The sequence below is a fragment of the Anguilla anguilla genome, chromosome 12, assembly GCF_013347855.1.
Source record: "Anguilla anguilla isolate fAngAng1 chromosome 12, fAngAng1.pri, whole genome shotgun sequence".
NCBI lineage: Eukaryota > Metazoa > Chordata > Actinopteri > Anguilliformes > Anguillidae > Anguilla > Anguilla anguilla.
The window spans coordinates 38536904-38555498 of NC_049212.1; the positions used below are offsets into that span (position 1 = coordinate 38536904).

At 44.1% G+C, this 18595-nt stretch overlaps 1 protein-coding gene across 2 annotated transcripts in view; it reads right to left on the bottom strand.

Annotated features, from left to right (window-relative positions):
- Positions 1–18219, bottom strand: part of LOC118209982 (transmembrane protein 211-like) — a 30945-nt gene extending 12726 nt beyond the window's left edge. The window contains exons 1-3 of one of the 2 annotated variants that reach the window (XM_035385743.1): positions 17414–18219; positions 11017–11155; positions 9945–10258 (exon numbers count right to left, since the gene is read on the bottom strand). In XM_035385743.1, the coding sequence (XP_035241634.1) occupies positions 10131–10258; positions 11017–11155; positions 17414–17644 (498 nt within the window). In that variant the 5' untranslated portion in view covers positions 17645–18219 and the 3' untranslated portion in view covers positions 9945–10130. Of the gene's footprint in view, positions 1–9944; positions 10259–11016; positions 11156–17413 lie in introns of those variants that run through there. The other variant, XM_035385742.1, reaches the window with a different exon arrangement.
- Positions 18220–18595: the final 376 nt, after the last annotated feature.

The window sequence follows — 18595 nt, forward strand, 5'->3', positions numbered from 1 at the left end:
GTTGATTGTAGGGCGATGAGAACAAGAACCAAAAAATTGGAAAAGATAAAAAAGAAGTTCATAAGTAAAAAAATCACTAAAGGGGGAAATTAATAGGAAACCCCACTGAAAATATTGGAAAAATATACGATCGTTCAGTTGAATTGATTTTTAAACTTAATGAAGGGAATAAGTCACCTTTCCCGTCAAACGGATTCATAAAACCCGGCTCTGATGATGATTAGATGCCCGTGCGGCTCAACATCTGGGCCGCACCGCTGTTCTGCCTAATAAATCCCCCGCTCTGCTGACTCTGTGCTGTTGTCCTCATATAAATCTTGTAAATAGATTTCTGGTGTGCATTTCAGCTCTTTCTCTCACCACCAAGAGGGGGGGAAAAAAGGGGAAGGAGGTCCGGTAATTGGATTGGCGAGAGAAACCTTCCATTTTTTCCTTACGTTTCACAACGGTGCGCCGGCAGCCATACATCAAGGCCTCTTTCCCCCTCCTGTTCGCCAGGTTGGGGCTCGTTCTGTGACCCCCCTCTGGTCACAAAGGCTCCTCTCTGGCCTCCTCTTCCCCCTGCTGTGCTTAATACTGAACGGATGCCTGGGAGGCCGCAGAAGTCCCTATGCTGCATTCTGCCTGGCTATCAATTCACCTGCCTTTTTGTCTGCCTGAACAATCCATATAGCAGAACTTTCCATGTCACCACTTATGCCATATTCTGATGCATCTACCCCCCCACGCACACACACACACACACACACACACACACTCACTCTCTCGCTCTCGCTCTCACACACACACATGCACACGCACATATATACAAACACACGAACATGAACACACATTCTCTCTCACTCATGCATGAACACACACATGCACACAAGCACACACATTCTCTCCCTCTCACATACAAACACACAAACGTGCACACGCACACACATTCTCTCTCACTCATGCATGAACACACACATGCACACAAGCACACACATTTTCTCCCTCTCACATACAAATGCACAAACGTGCACCCGCACACACATTCTCTCTCACTCATGCACAAACACGCACGGACAGCCAGCACAGATGCGCTAATGTTTTACCATTGCGCGCGACTGCTATTACAACACATCCCTCCCAACAACATCTGCCTCTGTTTTAACAGCATGGCAGATGTGACAGATATAAATATATATGGCACAGTAAGATATGCAAGTTAATTATGAACAGGCACACGTGCACCCTAGCTGTCAATCAACAAATTGTTTATGAATTAAGCAAACTCATTTAGCTGTTACATCCAAACATTTTGAGACACAATTAATCAAGCAGTCAGCCAAAATCAATTTTAAAGCATATTAATTATATTTGTCCCGCTGCATGATAATAATTGATAACAACATTTTTATTCTATGCTTGCCTGGAAAAATGCTGGAAATATTACCTTTCACAAAGAGGACTTGACTGTTGAGGTGATTAACACTCAAATTTAGAAATATTAAATATTATATATTACGGTTCTTATTAAAACTGCATTAACCTGACACGATAATTTGATTTTTTTTCCCATGACATACATCATCATTTTGAATGAAAACAATGTTACCACAAGGGCACTTTACCATACATGTTATATTAATTTTTCTAAAATATGGAGATGTGTACTCTGTATCCACAGGCCTAGCACGGATAACACTTTTCAGAGATGTAATTTGAGCATGGAACTTTCAGGTTCCCTTATCTAATATTACATTGTATTTACATTACATTACATTACAGGCATTTAGCAGACGCTCTTATCCAGAGCGACTTACACAGCTTTTACATGGCATTTTACATTGTATCCATTTATACAGCTGGATATATACTGAAGCAATTCCGGTTAAGTACCTTGCTCAAGGGTACAACGGCAGTGTCCTTACCCGGGAATCGAACCTACGACCTTTCGGTTACAAGCCCAGTTCCTTACCCACTGTGCTACACTCTGTGCTACACTCCAGTATTTACATATCTGAAACCAGATATGAATAGATATATACATACATACGTACACTGGAGCAATTCGGGTTAAGTACTTTGCTCAAGGGTACAACAGCAGAGTCCCTTTCAGTTACAAGCTGAATTCGCTATTCATTATACTACACCACCTTCTGCCACCCTAGAAATTACTCTGTTCCCACTGAATGATAGTGCACTCAGGTTTCCTAGGTGGTCATTTAATGACTCTGTCTTAATTCTATTAAAGTATCCAGTTTTTATTTATCATTTAATGAAAGTCTTAATTTTACATGTGACAGAATGCCATGCTTGATTTCTTGCCCTGGGTGAGTCACTAATACCTGTACTCAAACCACAACTCTTCCCGAACTAACGACAATTCTCTTTTATTTTTGAATTCTCTCTTCCATGCAAGGTCCTTCTCACTTTTGTTTATCTGTGCTGTGGAACTCAAGAGGCTTTATCTGAAACTCACTTTTTAATTATGTAAAACCTCTTTGTTTTCAGACTGACTGTACCATTAGATAATTAAATGTTTTGTTGAATTTATCATAAAATGGGAGCAATCTGGAGGACACAATTTGAAAATATCTGAGAGAGGGACAATCTACATTTTCTTCCAAATACAATTATCTGTGGTGTTCTGGCCTTCGTTCAGGGCTGGTTGGAGACCAAGGCCACAACATCATACAATCAGCATCTGCAATCAGCTGTTGCTAAGCAAAACAGAACCTCCTCTTTCTTCCCACTGATCCATTAAATCCGCTTTCACTGCATCCACCTGCTCTGGTCCAGGATGAGGAATGCGTGTAATGTTTTCAAAAAAGGATTGATTACACTGATAATACCTCTGAGCATGTTCCAATAAATCTATTTTTGAGGGAAGGTGCAAATGGCAGTAGAATAATCATTTACTATAGAGAGAGACACATGTGGTAAAATGGAATATTTCTGAGAGTTGAGAGATGTCAACGGCCCCAGAAATTACTTGAACATTGAGTGGTCTGCACCACCCACAAGATTATGAGCCATTGGTGGTTACTTTGTGATGCACTTATAAAAATCTCTCTGTCTCTATCTATCTATCCCTCTATCTCTCTATCTCTCTCTCTCTCACTCAATAGCTGAAGGACAATACTGTGAGGCTCTCAAAATGTTGCTATAAAATTGTTGCACTGTTATTGCATTACGTTTGAAGAACCGTTAGCTTGACACCAGAGAACAGTTTTACTGGCAAATCTGCACATTTAACAGCCGCCCCATACATGGCACAGAGAGGAAGGGAGACCTCGTCCTAAGTCATCCACCCCATCTCCAGCTCACGGCTTCCACTCCAACTGACGATGTTCACAGGGCCTATGAAAACATACCCACACATAATCATACTCCATTAAAGCCTGCCGTGTCTTGTGCACTCCGTAATGTAGACCATGTGGCCATTTCTCTCCTGTCTCATCTCCCACCTCAGTGCAGCATCCGTTGCCTACCATACCAGAGGAAGAACATGTTTGGTACCATTGCAGACCACACCGAAAATCACATCTCTCAAAATCACGTCTGTTTCACAGCAGCAGCAGCAGCTAACTGTAGTTGACACAGACAAACCGCCTCAAGGGAACTTCAGTCTGGCAGACCCACAATGCCACAGCTCCCCAAAGGTTTGAGGATCTAGAGGCTGCAGTCTGACAGCAGCTATACCACCCTGCAGCAGCCTTCCTGCCCAACGGCCAATGGCTACGCCCGGCCAGGACTTTGATTTGACGTCGTTGGACGCTGACCCCCCCCCGCCCCCCACCGCCTATTATGGACATCATGAACGAAAGGAACACGAAAATTCGAAAGAAAAAAAGGTGAAGATGGGATGCGAGAAACTGCTGAAACGAGTGAAGGTGAAGGTGTGCAGCACTTTGATACCCGGAGAAAAATCAACTTCGGCAAAGCTGAGGCAACAGTGCGAGGGGCTGCCTGCAAACTTTGCTCCCTAATCCTCCTTTTAAACTCCAAATAAATAGCGCCCTGTCACCACGCATCAGCGCTAAACTCCCCAAAGGGGAGGATGCGGCTCTACGAGAGAGCTGCCAGCTGCAATATCGTTATCGCCCATTTGAGACCGTGCTGTTCCGCGCCAGATAGTCACTTCAGCTGACAAAAAGAGCCATGTCCTTCATTAAAGCAGTAGGGGGAAAATACATGGTGTGACCTTCAAGTGGTTTAAAAAAAAAAAAAAAAAACCCGAGATACATATTTAGATTTCGATTATTGGGTTGGAGCAGGAGGCTGTTGCGGTGATGTAATAAATCAAACCGCAAATCACATTATCCCCCACATAAAAACTGTAGGCCCCATTTAATAAGCAATGTGTAAATAATGTTTTATATCCTAATTAATTGAGTATCTGGGAGCAGAGTGGATCATGCATCATTCCAAAGCTCTCCCTCTGAAAATGATGAATTTAAAAACGCACGATACATTCATTACTTGGTGATGAAATGTCTTGCATTTCTCAGTGGGGTTTGTTCTATGCGTGCACATGCTTACAATATGAGCTCAGAAAAAAAAGCCTCACCACTGGCCTTTCTGGCTTTGGACACTTTTTTTGTGGCCAAAATTCTTAAGGGCACCTGTCCCCTATGTGGGTTAAGAGAACAGGGAGTAAGACAGATCTGTGCATCAGAGAGGGTGAGCAACAGGGTTCAAACTGGAAAGGAGCAGTGTTTCAGTCTTAAAAGTGCTTCACACTATTAACAACACACATTCTCATCCTTTACCCTAAGCTTCAGATGACAAACAGAACCATGGATAAGTGACACAGTCCATCTATTGTAATCTTCCATCCATGTCACCATTTATGGGGGTTCGCTAGTGCCGAAATGACTAAACGATGCACGTGCAGTAACTCTGGAGCTAATCTCCCATCATACTCTGTTCCAATTTGCCTTATTGGTGCCATACATGTTCACAAATATATGCATGCAGACAGACCACTTGCACACACTGAGGTAACACGCTAAGGCTGTTGAATTTCAGTGAGCAGTGAGAGCTTTGGGACCTCCGGCCAAGAGGCATCTTCGTCTTCAACCGCGAACATCACTGAGAAGCCCAGAGGGCAACAGAACAAAGTGACACATCTGTGGAGACGCAGAACTCAGGAGAGAACCAAAAAATCTCTTTACTCCTCATTCACCCTCCAGGGTCAGAAACCATTTCAGCTCCTCAGGACAGAATCGGGAACATCAACAGTCACTTCTGTGATTCCGTTCTCAACACAAAAAAAAAAAAAAACTGAGATGAAAAAAATTCACTGGTTTCAACATCACACAATCCCACATGTTTACAAGAAACCTTGACCACTTAGTCACAGCCCACAAAACCCTGTAGACCCCCATACAGACCGCCTCTACAATGCATTTATGTCCCCATTCTAGCTACAGTGGTATGAAGACGCAAGTTCCAGGGAGTCTCTTCAAACTTTCCCAGATGAATATTAATTAAAATTAATATTATCACTCACACTCGAAAGACAAAACAGACTCAACGTCCAGATGAAGGTTTGTTAGTCAGAAAATTCCGGTTGTTCGTAGCAACGCTCGAGACAAGGGGCCGTAAGCACATCCAGCTAACTGGGTGCAGGGATGAGAAGGTTCACAAAAAGCCCCCACACAGACCCACTCAATAACACCTTCTGTTGTGACAACGGCTCGATCTGAGTGGGTCTTTGTACTTACGCACACAGCCACACAAAAAAAAACACAAAAACACACACAGCCAGCCATTAGCGTCTGCTGGAGATTTTAGACTCACATGCTCATTTGTGATACTGACCACAGCCGCCGTGCCACAGCAGCACATGGCACTGATCCCCCCCCCCCCTCCCCCCCCCCCCCCCCCCCCCCCCCCCCCCACCGCTGATCTCCCGCTGCTCTTTAATGTCGCTCTCCACCATCGGAGTGGAAATCGTGCAGAGATTATTAGAGGTTTTCGGAGTCCTGTACGGACATTTAGATGATATTGCGTGCGCCAAATGGCCGAGCCGGGCTATCGCTGTGTTCCAGATGTTCGAGGGTACGTGGCTCCCGCTTGCCTGGATAATTGCACACGGCCGTCTATCTCTTTGTTTATTTTGCTCGTGTAGTACTCGCACGGTCCCAGAACACACAAAAAAGCCGATACACAAAATGTGAATTTCAGGAAAACAATATCTCCATGACAACGCAACTGAGATTGCAACTACTGTAACATATTTATCTAATTTTGCAATACATTCATGATCAATCGCTGTGCTCAAGCATATCTTTCCGCAAGGTGTCTTACTTCTTTTTGTAAACAATCAATGCTTGACTGGTAAAGCATCACTCCAATGTCGACAGTTATACTTTTATAGTCTATCGTCACTGCTGTTACCCCACAGAACCACAGGTAAGCATGTACGCCTGAAGCTACACTTCACACCTAACGGCTAATCATGGCACTGAAGCAGAAAATGTTTTTCTGTTTGCTGAAGGAGACTAAATTGATCTCTACCAGAAGAAGTTAGAAGAACGTTAGAATGGTACGATCACTAACGACTTTTTGGACAGTTATGCAAACCAATAAGTGCGCATTCTTCTCCGAGCTTCCATTTCCCTTCCTTACCTGCTGGGCACCGTAATTACAGAGGGAAACACACCGGTTACTATTCTGATTACTCCAATTTAATAATACGCATCTGCGGGTCTTCTAATGACAGGATTAATAAGTGCACAGGAAAGTAGACAAGAAAACACACTTGGAAAAGAAAATGCCTCAAAACTGAGAAGCCCTGCAGGAGAATAAATACAGGAGATATAATGAGCACCTGAACATTCAATCATTCCACCCACTCTCACAATGAACAAACACACACTCACACACTCACACACACACACACACACACGCACGCACGCACACACACACACACACACGCACGCACACATGCACGCACAGACACACACACATGCACACATGCACGCACAGGCACACGCACACGCACACATACGCACACACACACAATGAACACACACACACACACACACACACACACACGTGCACACAAGAACAAACAAACATAACCTACACATGCACATAAACACAAACACACACATAAGCACAATTTCAAATGGAGATGCACCCATAGATATGCATGCACACATGCACACATGCGCACACACACACACACACACACACGCAAAGTGCACATGCACCCAAAACCCACACTGCCATAATGTCACATGTACACATTGCATTTACATTCAGGCGTGTGGGTCAGAGTGTGTGCGCTCTTGTGCATCCGCCTGAACAGAAGGAAGAAGCTGCAACACAGAGAAGTTTACGACCGGGAACAGGAGAACTGTTAGAGACAAAATAAACAATTCTGCTGTGGAAGCACTGACTAATAAGGCAATATATATAAATTAGGTAAAATGTAAAGAGACAGACACACAATTCTAACTCTTTCATAACTGTCTTCCACAGTGATTTGTGCCCTACATTTCTCCCCCATTTTTAGCATCTCATTGTTTTCCGAGTGTGTCAGCATACAATGTGATTTTGTGAAATACGCATTAAGCCTTAGGCAGCCGTAAACAGTGAAATATTCAGCTGCTTCAGGCAACCAGAACCAGGCACTCACAATGTCAAACCAGACACTAGACACCGCACAATATCTGCTTTTCAAATCACCAAGATTTGTTTCCAATTAGCAATACTTTGGTGTATCGAAAACCTCAAAGGTGTTAATGGAGTAACTAGGTAGCTGTTTAGGGTTTACGGTTTCCCTAAAACTGGGGGGTCCTTTGTCTATGTACACAAAACGCTGAGGTTCCAGGAGACTCATCCTGCTGAAGCACAAGCAAAGTGATGTGCTGCTCTGTTTAGATTAGGGAAGTCCTAGCCAAGGACGTAGATCTCAACTCAGATTTTTTTTTTTTTTGAGGGGCGGGGCAACAAACTGGAAATTTTCAACAGGATTGTTTTGGACGAACACTAATGTACCACCCAATAAAACATGATAATATGGGCGGGGGGCGGGCATTTGATGTTTTCCTAAAGCGGTGGTGTGGGGGGTGTGTCCCTCCAGGGATCTATGCCCATGGTCCCGGCCATACCCCACCAGTGCTGACCTGCAGCCCTGCAGAGAGCACCTGGAGGAGGCCCAGCTCAGAAAGCTCAGATTCGGACAGTGTGGGACAGCGCGCGCCCCCCCCCCCCCTCCGGGGCACCCGCAGGGCCCGCGCCAGCTGCACACGCCCGGCACCCCCGCGGCACGGCGGCGGGCCGTCAGGAGGGGGGGAGCGTGCGCCAGCCTGTGCCCTCCCAAATTAAGGGAACGCGCTGCAGTGCTGAGATAACACCCCCCAGTCTACGAGGCCTTCTACACTGGGGAGGAAAAACAAAACCACCCCCATTGGTGGGAGAACAAACCCCCCACTGCACCACACATCAGGGCAGGGCACGCTGGACTGGACTCTCAAAAAGGACGCGTTGATATCCAACACACTTTCTGTGGTACTACTACTTTTGTGTTACTTTCAACACATTTTGTGTCAAAATTATGACAAAATTTTGTGTTACAAATATACAGTTTATGTGTTACAAAGGAAGACTTTTTCAGCACAGATGGTGTTGAAACTAACATAAATTGGGTTCTCCTTAATTAGACATGGAGGTCTGTTAAAAAATGACACATTACGCATTGTTTTTAGCACATATGCTTTGAGAGTGTACAAACTGCTTTCCTCCTGTTGGAATAAAGAATGATAACGCTCAGCATTCCTTACAAAGGGGCAAAATTACATTATCAGTCTTGTTCTGTATCTATATTATATGTTTTTTTTTTATATGTTCCGTATTTCAGCAGTAAGGGAAAGTTGGCAGCAATGGTTAATCAAGTGTAGCATTAACTGTGGCCCCCTGGGTCATGTGATCTTATCTAGACACAGAACAGCAGCTGTGACAGGCTGGCAAACAGATGCAGCCGCGGGCCCCCCGGGGGTCATGGTACTCTCACCTGGTGAAAGTCGTTTTTCGCTTGAGGCTGATGTCAGCACCGTGTAGCAAGACTGGGGGGGGGAGGAGGGGAGTGTCAGACAGTGGTCTTCAGGTGGGGGTGGGGAGGGAGGGGAGCCAACACCAACCATTTTTCGCCACTCTGCCACTTAACTCACGTGCTAGTTTAAGCAGCCAGGGATTAGTATTCCTCCAGGCTGATTGCTCCTCCTTCACACAGAGACCAGACAGCCATCCACAGAGGATGACCCTGCCACGCCCAACTCTGCCCTTCCCAACTTTGCCCCGCCCCTAGGAGACAACCTCAGGGGAAGTCCTGCCCACCTGTAACCAGGGCCCTGTGTTTTCTGTAAAAAAGTTCTATAAGATAAAATTGATTTTGATTTGATTTGATTTGTTTAATGTAACATACTGTCCAAGTGAGTCTTACATAGTACCACAGTGCAGCATTTGGGCATGTAGCTCCAGGAACTCTAACACAGATTTGCAATACAGCTGCATGGAACAAAAACTCTAGTTCCTTTGTATCTGAGCAATTAAACACATCATCAGAAAAGCATAAAAGCATGGAGAGATTCTTAATGAAATTCAACTGGCTGGTGGGTAAATTACAGAAAGCCTCTTTGATTTAGTGAATCCAAAACAAAGAAGTGTTCATCAAAATCATGCACAGGATCAACAACAACAACAACACAAATTGATCAAACAAAAAACACAACACGCATGAACACATGCACACACACACACGCGCGCGTGCGCATGCACACACACACACATGCACACACACACACAGGCACACACACACACACACACACACACACACACACACACACGCACGCACACACACACACACACATACACACACACAGACACACACACACACACGCGTACGCACGCACACACACACACACACACGCACACACACATGCGCACACACACACACACACATGCGCACACACACACACGCACACACACACACGCACACAGGCCACTGCATTCTCTGAGAGAACAGCCACTGTAGTTTCATTGAGAATGTAACCTTTACATATGGTGAACACAATGCATCAGGAAATTGTCCAGTGAGTTCTCTATTGAAATTCAGCAAACATGTACCCCGAGTCAAGCTTTCATAATATTCCAAGGTAAATATTTGAGAAGCAGTTCTGGAGAGTTGGCACATTTTTTTTTTGATGGGAAGAGACGAGAGGATGTGGCTGCGGGAGGGTGGGAAATGTAACAGTAAACACCAATCTGTCTGTGGAACAAAAAAAAAATTCTGTAGCCGTGCAGTTTTACAGGATATCCTTTTCATGAAATAATTATGCTGTTTATTTGCCGGATTGTACAGTGCAGTGCGTGCCTTTCAGGAATTCAGTCCGCATCGAACACTCTGGAGTAACAAAACAAAAAAAAAAACAAAAAAAAACAAAAACGGGAAGAGCCTTTTAGTATTCACCCTGTCATTACTCTCTCATTTCAGTAGGGACATTTTTCAGACCTGTGCTAGGTTCGATTTTTAACATTTTTTATTTTGGGGTGGGGTTGTGGAGGTTTCCGTGATCGAAATGATAAATGGGGCACAAAAGAGTTCCCGTTCCATGTCCTTGCTATGCAGAATTCATTAGAGACGCGGGCTGTTGCTGTGCATTGTTTACGACGCCACTTTCCCATTAAATGAAAGACTGATCACTCACACCCTCCCTAAACCAATGGCCTGTATTAAAGATCTACAATGTAATGGCCTTTTTATGATGAGTATTAAATCTTTCTGTGTGCCAAACATTCCAAGACTGAGGGCCATCGTGTTGCCTAGCGACTGCCGTTGAAGAGCAACATCTTTAGCCATTCTCTGTATAGATGCTATTCTACTTTTATTTTTCCCAAACATTTGCTTTCACAGTCTCTTCTCTGGGACTAAACTGGGCCGTGTGTGTAATCAGGTGTTTCTGGGTGGGACACAGCTCTTACGAATGTGGGGCAGGTGAAATGGCGCGAACGCAGGTAGCTACTCACCTGACACCATCTGCACGTAGCCCGCCAGGACACAAGCCCTCCGCTCACAGGCTCCGCTGGGGAGGAAGACCGTGATGAAGGCCAACATGGAGCTGACAGCCAGGAGAACACAGCCCCCACAGCACAGGACCACACTGGCCTGCAATGCACACGCACACCAGCAGGGGTCAGTCAAAAAGCTGGCAAGAGCAAGGCTTCATTCAAACATTAACACCATACCTGGGTCAAATACGTGTTTGTTTTGGATTAAAATACTTTTTGACACTTTGCTGATCTTGTCTGGTGTAATGGAACCAATGAAATACTCTCAAAAAGTGCAAACCCCGCCTTCTGGTCATATTGGCAGTTACTCAGTTACACCAGGCAAGATCAACAGGGCACAGAAAAGCATTTGAATCCAAAACAAATATGTATTTGACCCAGGTCTGATTAACACTAATCTAAATATCATGCTTACCTTTGTCAAGCTATGATGGACACAGAGAGGGCAACCTTGGTTTGCTTGTACCAGAAAAACAAGCCAAAAGAGTATGTCCAAGGTGACACTTCTAGAATGTACTGCAAGTTGTCAGGGAGTTCGGACATTCAAGGAGAATGTTCAATTTGCCTGACCTAATCCATAATTTTGATTCTCCACAGTTTGAGGAGGATAACGCATGATAATAACAATAAGCCACTTCCACTAGAGAAAGCTTCCACAGAGCTCTGCATTGGAAGCAATCATGGGGTTGAATATTTTGACAAGATAATTTGCAGTATTTTTTTTTTTAAATGCCTCCAAAAACAACATTTCTCAGATAGGCCGCATCTGAATATATTCCTCCGTCTCACGTTTTTGTACACGAGGATGGATGGAAAAGGAACGGAAAGTATTTTCAGATGGCAGAATGTGCCATTCAGCATCAGCAGTGAATTCAGGTTTTTCTTTTTTTTTTTTTTGTTCAGTTAAGCACAGCCCTTCAGACATCGGGTGACAAAAGAGCTGACTGTCCTCCAGCGGGCTGTCCTCAGCTCACCGTTAAACGTGAGGAATCGCCCCGGTGGCCTCAGATTGAGCACATGACAAAGCTCTCTGGCTCTCTGATTTAAGGCCCGCGCTCGCCCTCGTCAGCCGTGTCCCGTTAGTCCGGTTCGCAGGGACCCCTGGTCCCGCGAGCGGCACGAGCGGCACGAGCGGGAGCGTTTCACCGCCCAATCAAAACTCCCGCTGCAGGCAGGAGGGGGTACATAGAGCGGCGGCACTATGGAAACGCCTTACAGAGCAACGTGCCGCCCTGTCTATTTTAATTAGGCCTACAGCCAGGTTTCGGCCTCCCTGCAAGCTAAACCAAGGGCTCACCGCAGCCTTTTTTAAAAGCCATTTATTCTTCTGTAATGTCCCTTTTGCAGTCATGCCAATCTGCACATTTGGACAAATCTCTTTTTAAAAAATTTTTTTTTTTAAACCACATGATTGTGTCCTGGCACCTTTCTTTGTTTGGTGTCTCATTAGCGGAATATTGTTGAACCCCCCCCACCCCCCACCCCCCACCCCCCCACCCCACCTGGATTACAGTCCAGCAGTAAGCCAGCAGAAATGTATCTTAGAATTTACCATTTATAACAAAATGCTGCCATAATTATAGGAAGAGCCAGCATATTGCTCCAAAATAACTCCTTCAGAAAAGGTCACTTTCTTATCCGCTTGTTTTCCCGGTAACAGTAACTCTATAATTACAAATAATATGATGACCGGCATTGATTAGAATGCTAATGAGTAGATTACATGCGGATATAGGCACTGCCTGTGAGTTTCCTTATAGTTCAATTGGAAGGTAATGCTAAATTGCTAAAAAAAAAAAAGAACATATAGCATACTAAATTAGCCTACTGAATCTACAGGGCAACTTAAAATCAATAGACTGTTCTACAAGTAATATTAGCTACGAAGGAAAGGATGCATCTGCACTGTCAACACTATTAAGACACAAACGGGTCGGCTGAACTGTGCCACAAACTCTCATTAATTCCACACAGACGGTTAAGGGATAGTTATTAATTGCCGTGCACCTGGACTGGCCGAGGCTCAGTAACTCAGCCAGATATGCCCCAGATACCCCACCGCCGCTGGGGCAAAGAACAACACGGTGGGCGGAACAGCACAGACACCGCACGCCGAGGCCAGGCCGCGAGGACCAGCTCACAGCCACGTCTTTTCCCTGCTCCCTGGAACCGATCCATAGCTCTGCTACCGCGCATCTGTCCACCTGTCAGGGATATTAAACGGCATCTGTCCCTCCCGCTGTGTGAGAGTGTGTGTGTGTGTGTGTGTACGAGTGTGTGTGTGTGAGTGAGTGAGTGTGAGAGTGTGTGTGTGTGTGTGTGTGTGTGTGTGTGAGTGTGTGTGTGTGTGAGTGAGTGTGAGAGTGTGTGTGTGTGAGTGAGTGTGAGAGTGTGTGTGTGTGTGTGTGTGTGTGTAAGAGTGTGTGTGTGTGAGCGAGTGTGAGAGAGTGTGTGTGTGTGTGTGTGTGTGTAGGGGAGGGGGGGGTCTGTGTTTCTTTTTGGTGAGTGTACAAATAAAATGGCAGCAGCGTTCCGTGCCAAACTGCACCATATGTCCCCAGAGGAGGCCCAAGGGCGGGGTTAATCGCATGCCCAATGCCAGGGACCGAGACTCCAGGTCACTGACACCGCCAGACCCTTTCCTTCCCAGAATGCACCCTGGGCGTGCCGACAGCACAGCACTGAGGGCTGACACAGCTCGGAGGAAGCCCCACAAATCTAATCCCCCAGCTACTCGTGCAACAACGACAGAACAAAAAAAACACTGCACTTCAAAGCTTCTCTGTGGCAGCGTGTGCATGAACACAGACCGACCGGGAAACACTCTTTAAAAATCTCTTTTTAATTACTCCAGAGAAATCAAGTCCTTGCATTAGTATTCAGACAGTCTCATTTCTCATAACTTCACAGCAATACATTTCTCTCCCGGGACTGTGATGAATCTGTGGCAAAAAAAACTTCCAGATCCCAGGTACTTTCATTAAGAGATCATTAAGCATACATCACTTTCAGACACATATATCATATGACACATGTACAACTGTACGACACTCACAATACTCAAAAGGTACAGAGCAGATATTTATACTTTATACTTCATACACTCACACAGATGGAATATAAGTTAAAAGGTAATAGAGTGTCTAATCAATGCGTGACTTGCATCTCGGCCATCCCTACTGTGTACATTTCATAATTCATGTGCAGCCGTCGGATTTCACTCAATATTCACTGAGATACTTTCCGCCTTTCGCAGCTGAAAATATAAAAGTGCCCGATCTCATGCACTTCCCCATTTGAAGGAGAACTACACACTTACGGGTGTAAAAAAATTGGCTGGGATGCAGCCCTGTCAGGCTACGGACTGATCTGGTTTCACATTACGCATTCAAATCAAAACCATCGATTTCCACGGTGACAAGGGAGCACAGTCGGTTGGGATTTGAATGTCAATGAGGAATGAATGGACAGAGGCACCCTTAACTGATTTCTCACAGTAGCACAAATATTTTTCCCTTTATTTTTCCTCCCTTTACAACCTTTTCAAATCAATCTATAATCGTGTCTCTCTCGAAAGCTCTGCTCTTCACTGAGCCCAGAGAAACTGTACCACATGACAACGTGGATCCATCAGTTACAGACCCAACCCTACCAGGCCCAAAAGAGCCCGCCACTGCAGTCCAAAGGGTTAATTCAAAGCAAACATATCCTGAACCATAATCTCATTTTTTGTCATGTAGGAAGACCTTTCAGTGCACACAAAGCAAAACGCAAAAAAAAGATGATTCCATCTGCCTTTGCATTCTGAAACATGTTGCCCCCGTCCAATCAAAAACTCTGCACGCTGTCTGCAGACGGTCTCTCAGCGCGGCCTAACATCCTGTCGGCCACAGCCCTGGGGCTTTTATTGTGACGGCTACGGCTGCGCAGCCAGGAGACCCAAAACACAAGCGAGCAATCCTACCGGCAACGACTCGGACAGCCGCTATCAATCGCGCTACTACATCGCACTCGATCAAAGCCGTGTTAGGTCAACCCCACGCCATCAGATAAAGGTGAGTTGTGGGGATTTAAAGATTGAAATATTAACCGGCAGGACTTGCGGCTCTCCGGGATCAGGGTTGACCATCGCCGGCCTAAGCTGGAATTACACCGCAAATAGTCAGTAAACATTTCAGGAGCGGTCTGTGAGCACAGACTGGGAAAGGGGCAGAAAAGCCAAACAGTCAGACCAGTCCAGTGTACAAAATCTGATGAGGAGATAAAGTATCTTGGGCAACCAGCTACCTAGCAATGCACATCCAAACAGAGTAATTAAGTATAGAACTGACTTCACATAGCTAACATTTATTTTTTCAGCATTTTCTCTATTTTATTGTCTATTTGTATTACTTATACACAAACAGACAGACAGATGCACACACACGGACACAGGCACACACACACACACACACACACACACTCACACACACACAATGACCTAGTCCAACCGTATATCGTGAGGAACGGTATAAATTTTAACTTCTGAATGACAAAAATTGTGCGTGTCATGAGCTGCACGAGTAACATAAATCTATCAGGCCTGGTAAAATAAGCGTATGCATCATATAACTTCCAGTATTACAGGAAATCTATTGAATATTGTGCCCTTTTAATGCAATAGCTCCTTTGGGAGCCAGGTCCTTTGTCTCCTGACCCATAATGCATCTGATCTGCATTGCCTTAATTGGTATTCAAAGATAAAACAGATCTCATCCATCACAGTATTAGAAGAAGGCTGCCACGGCAAACCATTGGCTCCTGGATTCTGTACTGTGGGCACAGGAAACTTAATATGCTTAAATGGAGCAAATTATTATGTGGAGTGCATTTAGGTTTAAAATAAATATAGTGCGAGCACTTCTCTAGTGTTGCCAAGTGGTTTTTGATTAATCTGCACACTGCACAATCAAAGTCCACTTTACTTCCAGGCACACATAAATAACTCAGTGTATAAATAAATACATAGGAGCTTTAGTCCGATATGTAGGTTTGTTTATTGTTCTTTCTTCGCCCTTATATTTTGGTCCTGGACCACAACTTTATGGACACGTGGTTTGTGGTTACCAATCATTCACATCCGAGAGCAACTTTTTTTCTCTATTTTGTAGAAAACTCACAGTGAATAAACCATAGTATTCTGATTTTTCTTAAATACCACCCGTCTCTGTCCCCTTTGCATAACTACGGTTATGAGTCACAAAGAGACAACAGGCCGCCTCCCACTTTATGACACCCTTCAACAACAATGACAGTGACCAGTGTTACAGTCCTAATGTTCAGGATAGACAAAGCACATTGGATAGATAATACTTCACATTTGGAGTATAGCAACTGGCGTGCTGGATTTCGCTTTTCTTACATTATTTAGTTACTCAGTTACAAAATTAATTCACACTGTTAATTACACATGCATAAGTATGTTAATTTTTTAAATTCTGATATCACTATCTCTTTCTTTGTGTCGTTTTTGCCTGCAAGTAGTTACGTATGTATTATGTGGGATGTATTTGTACATTTAAGGTAACGGTAGTAAAACTGGCTAGACTAATCCCTGCCTTTCCTGAAGTTCAAAGGAAACTCAAGAAGCTTACTGAACCTCTCGACCCAATTAGTCATGCTATCTAAATATCCTTGCAAATAATGTCAGTCCCATACATAGCTAGGCAATACACACACGTGTAACAGTGTGCCATTTTGCATAGCAATAGCAACATAAGCATACTGAACACTACCTGAAATATATTTATTTTGCTATCAGTCATGAGTGTCATAACGCGTGAATAAGTAACCAAGCATGTTGCATTTTGAAATCCATCTACCAAACTATAAATGATTCGCCCAAAACAAGGCTACAACAAATCAAAAAAGGGTTATATTCAAAACACTCAATGGATCAGTGCTTGTGGCACAGCGGGTTGCTTGTTATAAATGCAGCTTGAAGAAAGCTTGAACTTAAAGTGTTCTCCAGCAATATGTAGACCTGAAATCATTCGGTGGGGTAGCCAAGGCAACTTAGGATGCATCTTTATAAAATCTCAGCCTACTCATTGATAACAAAGACAAAAAAGACTTAGTGCTTCCTCCAGCCCCGTTACAATGTAGTTGCTATTAGTTTATGCTAAAGAAAATAACAATCGGTTCCCAAATGCGCGTAATCATACCAACTGCCAAATGGGGCTGGAAACGGGAAAGGTGTTGTGCTCTTTCTCCTTTCCGTGTGACTTTGACGCAAGGGACGAGGCAAAATAGAGGGGAAACAGAAACGCAACAACAAAATAGTGCATTTCACATTATTATTATTATTAATCTTTACCTGCCAGGAGACGGAGGGAATTTCAGCAAATTTCCCAAGCCCCGCAAACGAGTAACAGCTGTACATATGATCCGTGGACTCCGAGCAGTGCCACAGCAGCCCGAAGCTCACGGTGGCTTCGTTTCGTAAGGGGTCCTTCACAATCCATGCCGGAGTGGCGAAACTGTAGCTGCAAATCGCCACGAGAGCCGAGGAGAGGAGCACCCAAAAGCAACCGATACAACTGATCATCCTCGAAAGACCGGATCAATGAGCTCAACAAGAAATCGGTACTAATTTTTCGGTTTTATGTCGACTTGCTGTCCATCAGGCAATACATTTTTAAGTTAATTCCCACTCGGAACAAGGAAGAGACAAATGATGTCCGAAAATATAACAGCTGTGTTCGCAGTGCAACGGCGGAAAAAAAAGTTGCACGCGACTGCTGGGTGATCCTCCGTTTTTAAATTACATTACACATGTTACGGTCAAGGACTTGCGGCAATATTTTGTCACACCCAAATGAATACACCCAGAGAGCAACCTGCCTCCACATCTGTCATTCCGCAGCTGCGCGCTAGATATCAAAGTACAGATACATGTCAATTAATCGTGCCCGTGGTGCGTGAAAGTTAAATCCAGAATTAAGTGACAGCTATCGAATCACTCTATCAGGCACTGGCAGGATCTTCGCGGTATGTTTGAACGGAAGACCTGCGAGGAGATCTGTTGTAATTAATGAGCAGGTGTTGTCTTGGCGTTTCTTGCGGCACACCAAGTGGGCGTTTCTCTGTTCTGGGTATACATGTTGTTTTTTTTTTTTACACTCAAAGTATAGTTCCGTCAAATTATTAGATTTTTAAAATAACAAAACAATTGTAATAAAGCTGAATAGTGTTTTTTTCTAGTAGTATATGTGTGCTGTCATGATTTTGTTGCGTCAAATCGAACTCAACAGAAATAAAAAAATTAGTTCAAAATGACAACTTTTGAAAGAAAGGTGTGTATGTGTCCGTCTGTTAATTATAAGTGAAGTTTTATGTAATTAACATATGTTGATGTTAATTTTTTAAAGGAAATCGTAACTATAAATACGGAGGTCTGCAGGTTAAAACAGGAATGAAATAAAAACAGATTTAATTAATGAACGAATTTACAGAATTCAAGCAACAAGCAATATTGCCATACTCAGTTTGACAGACT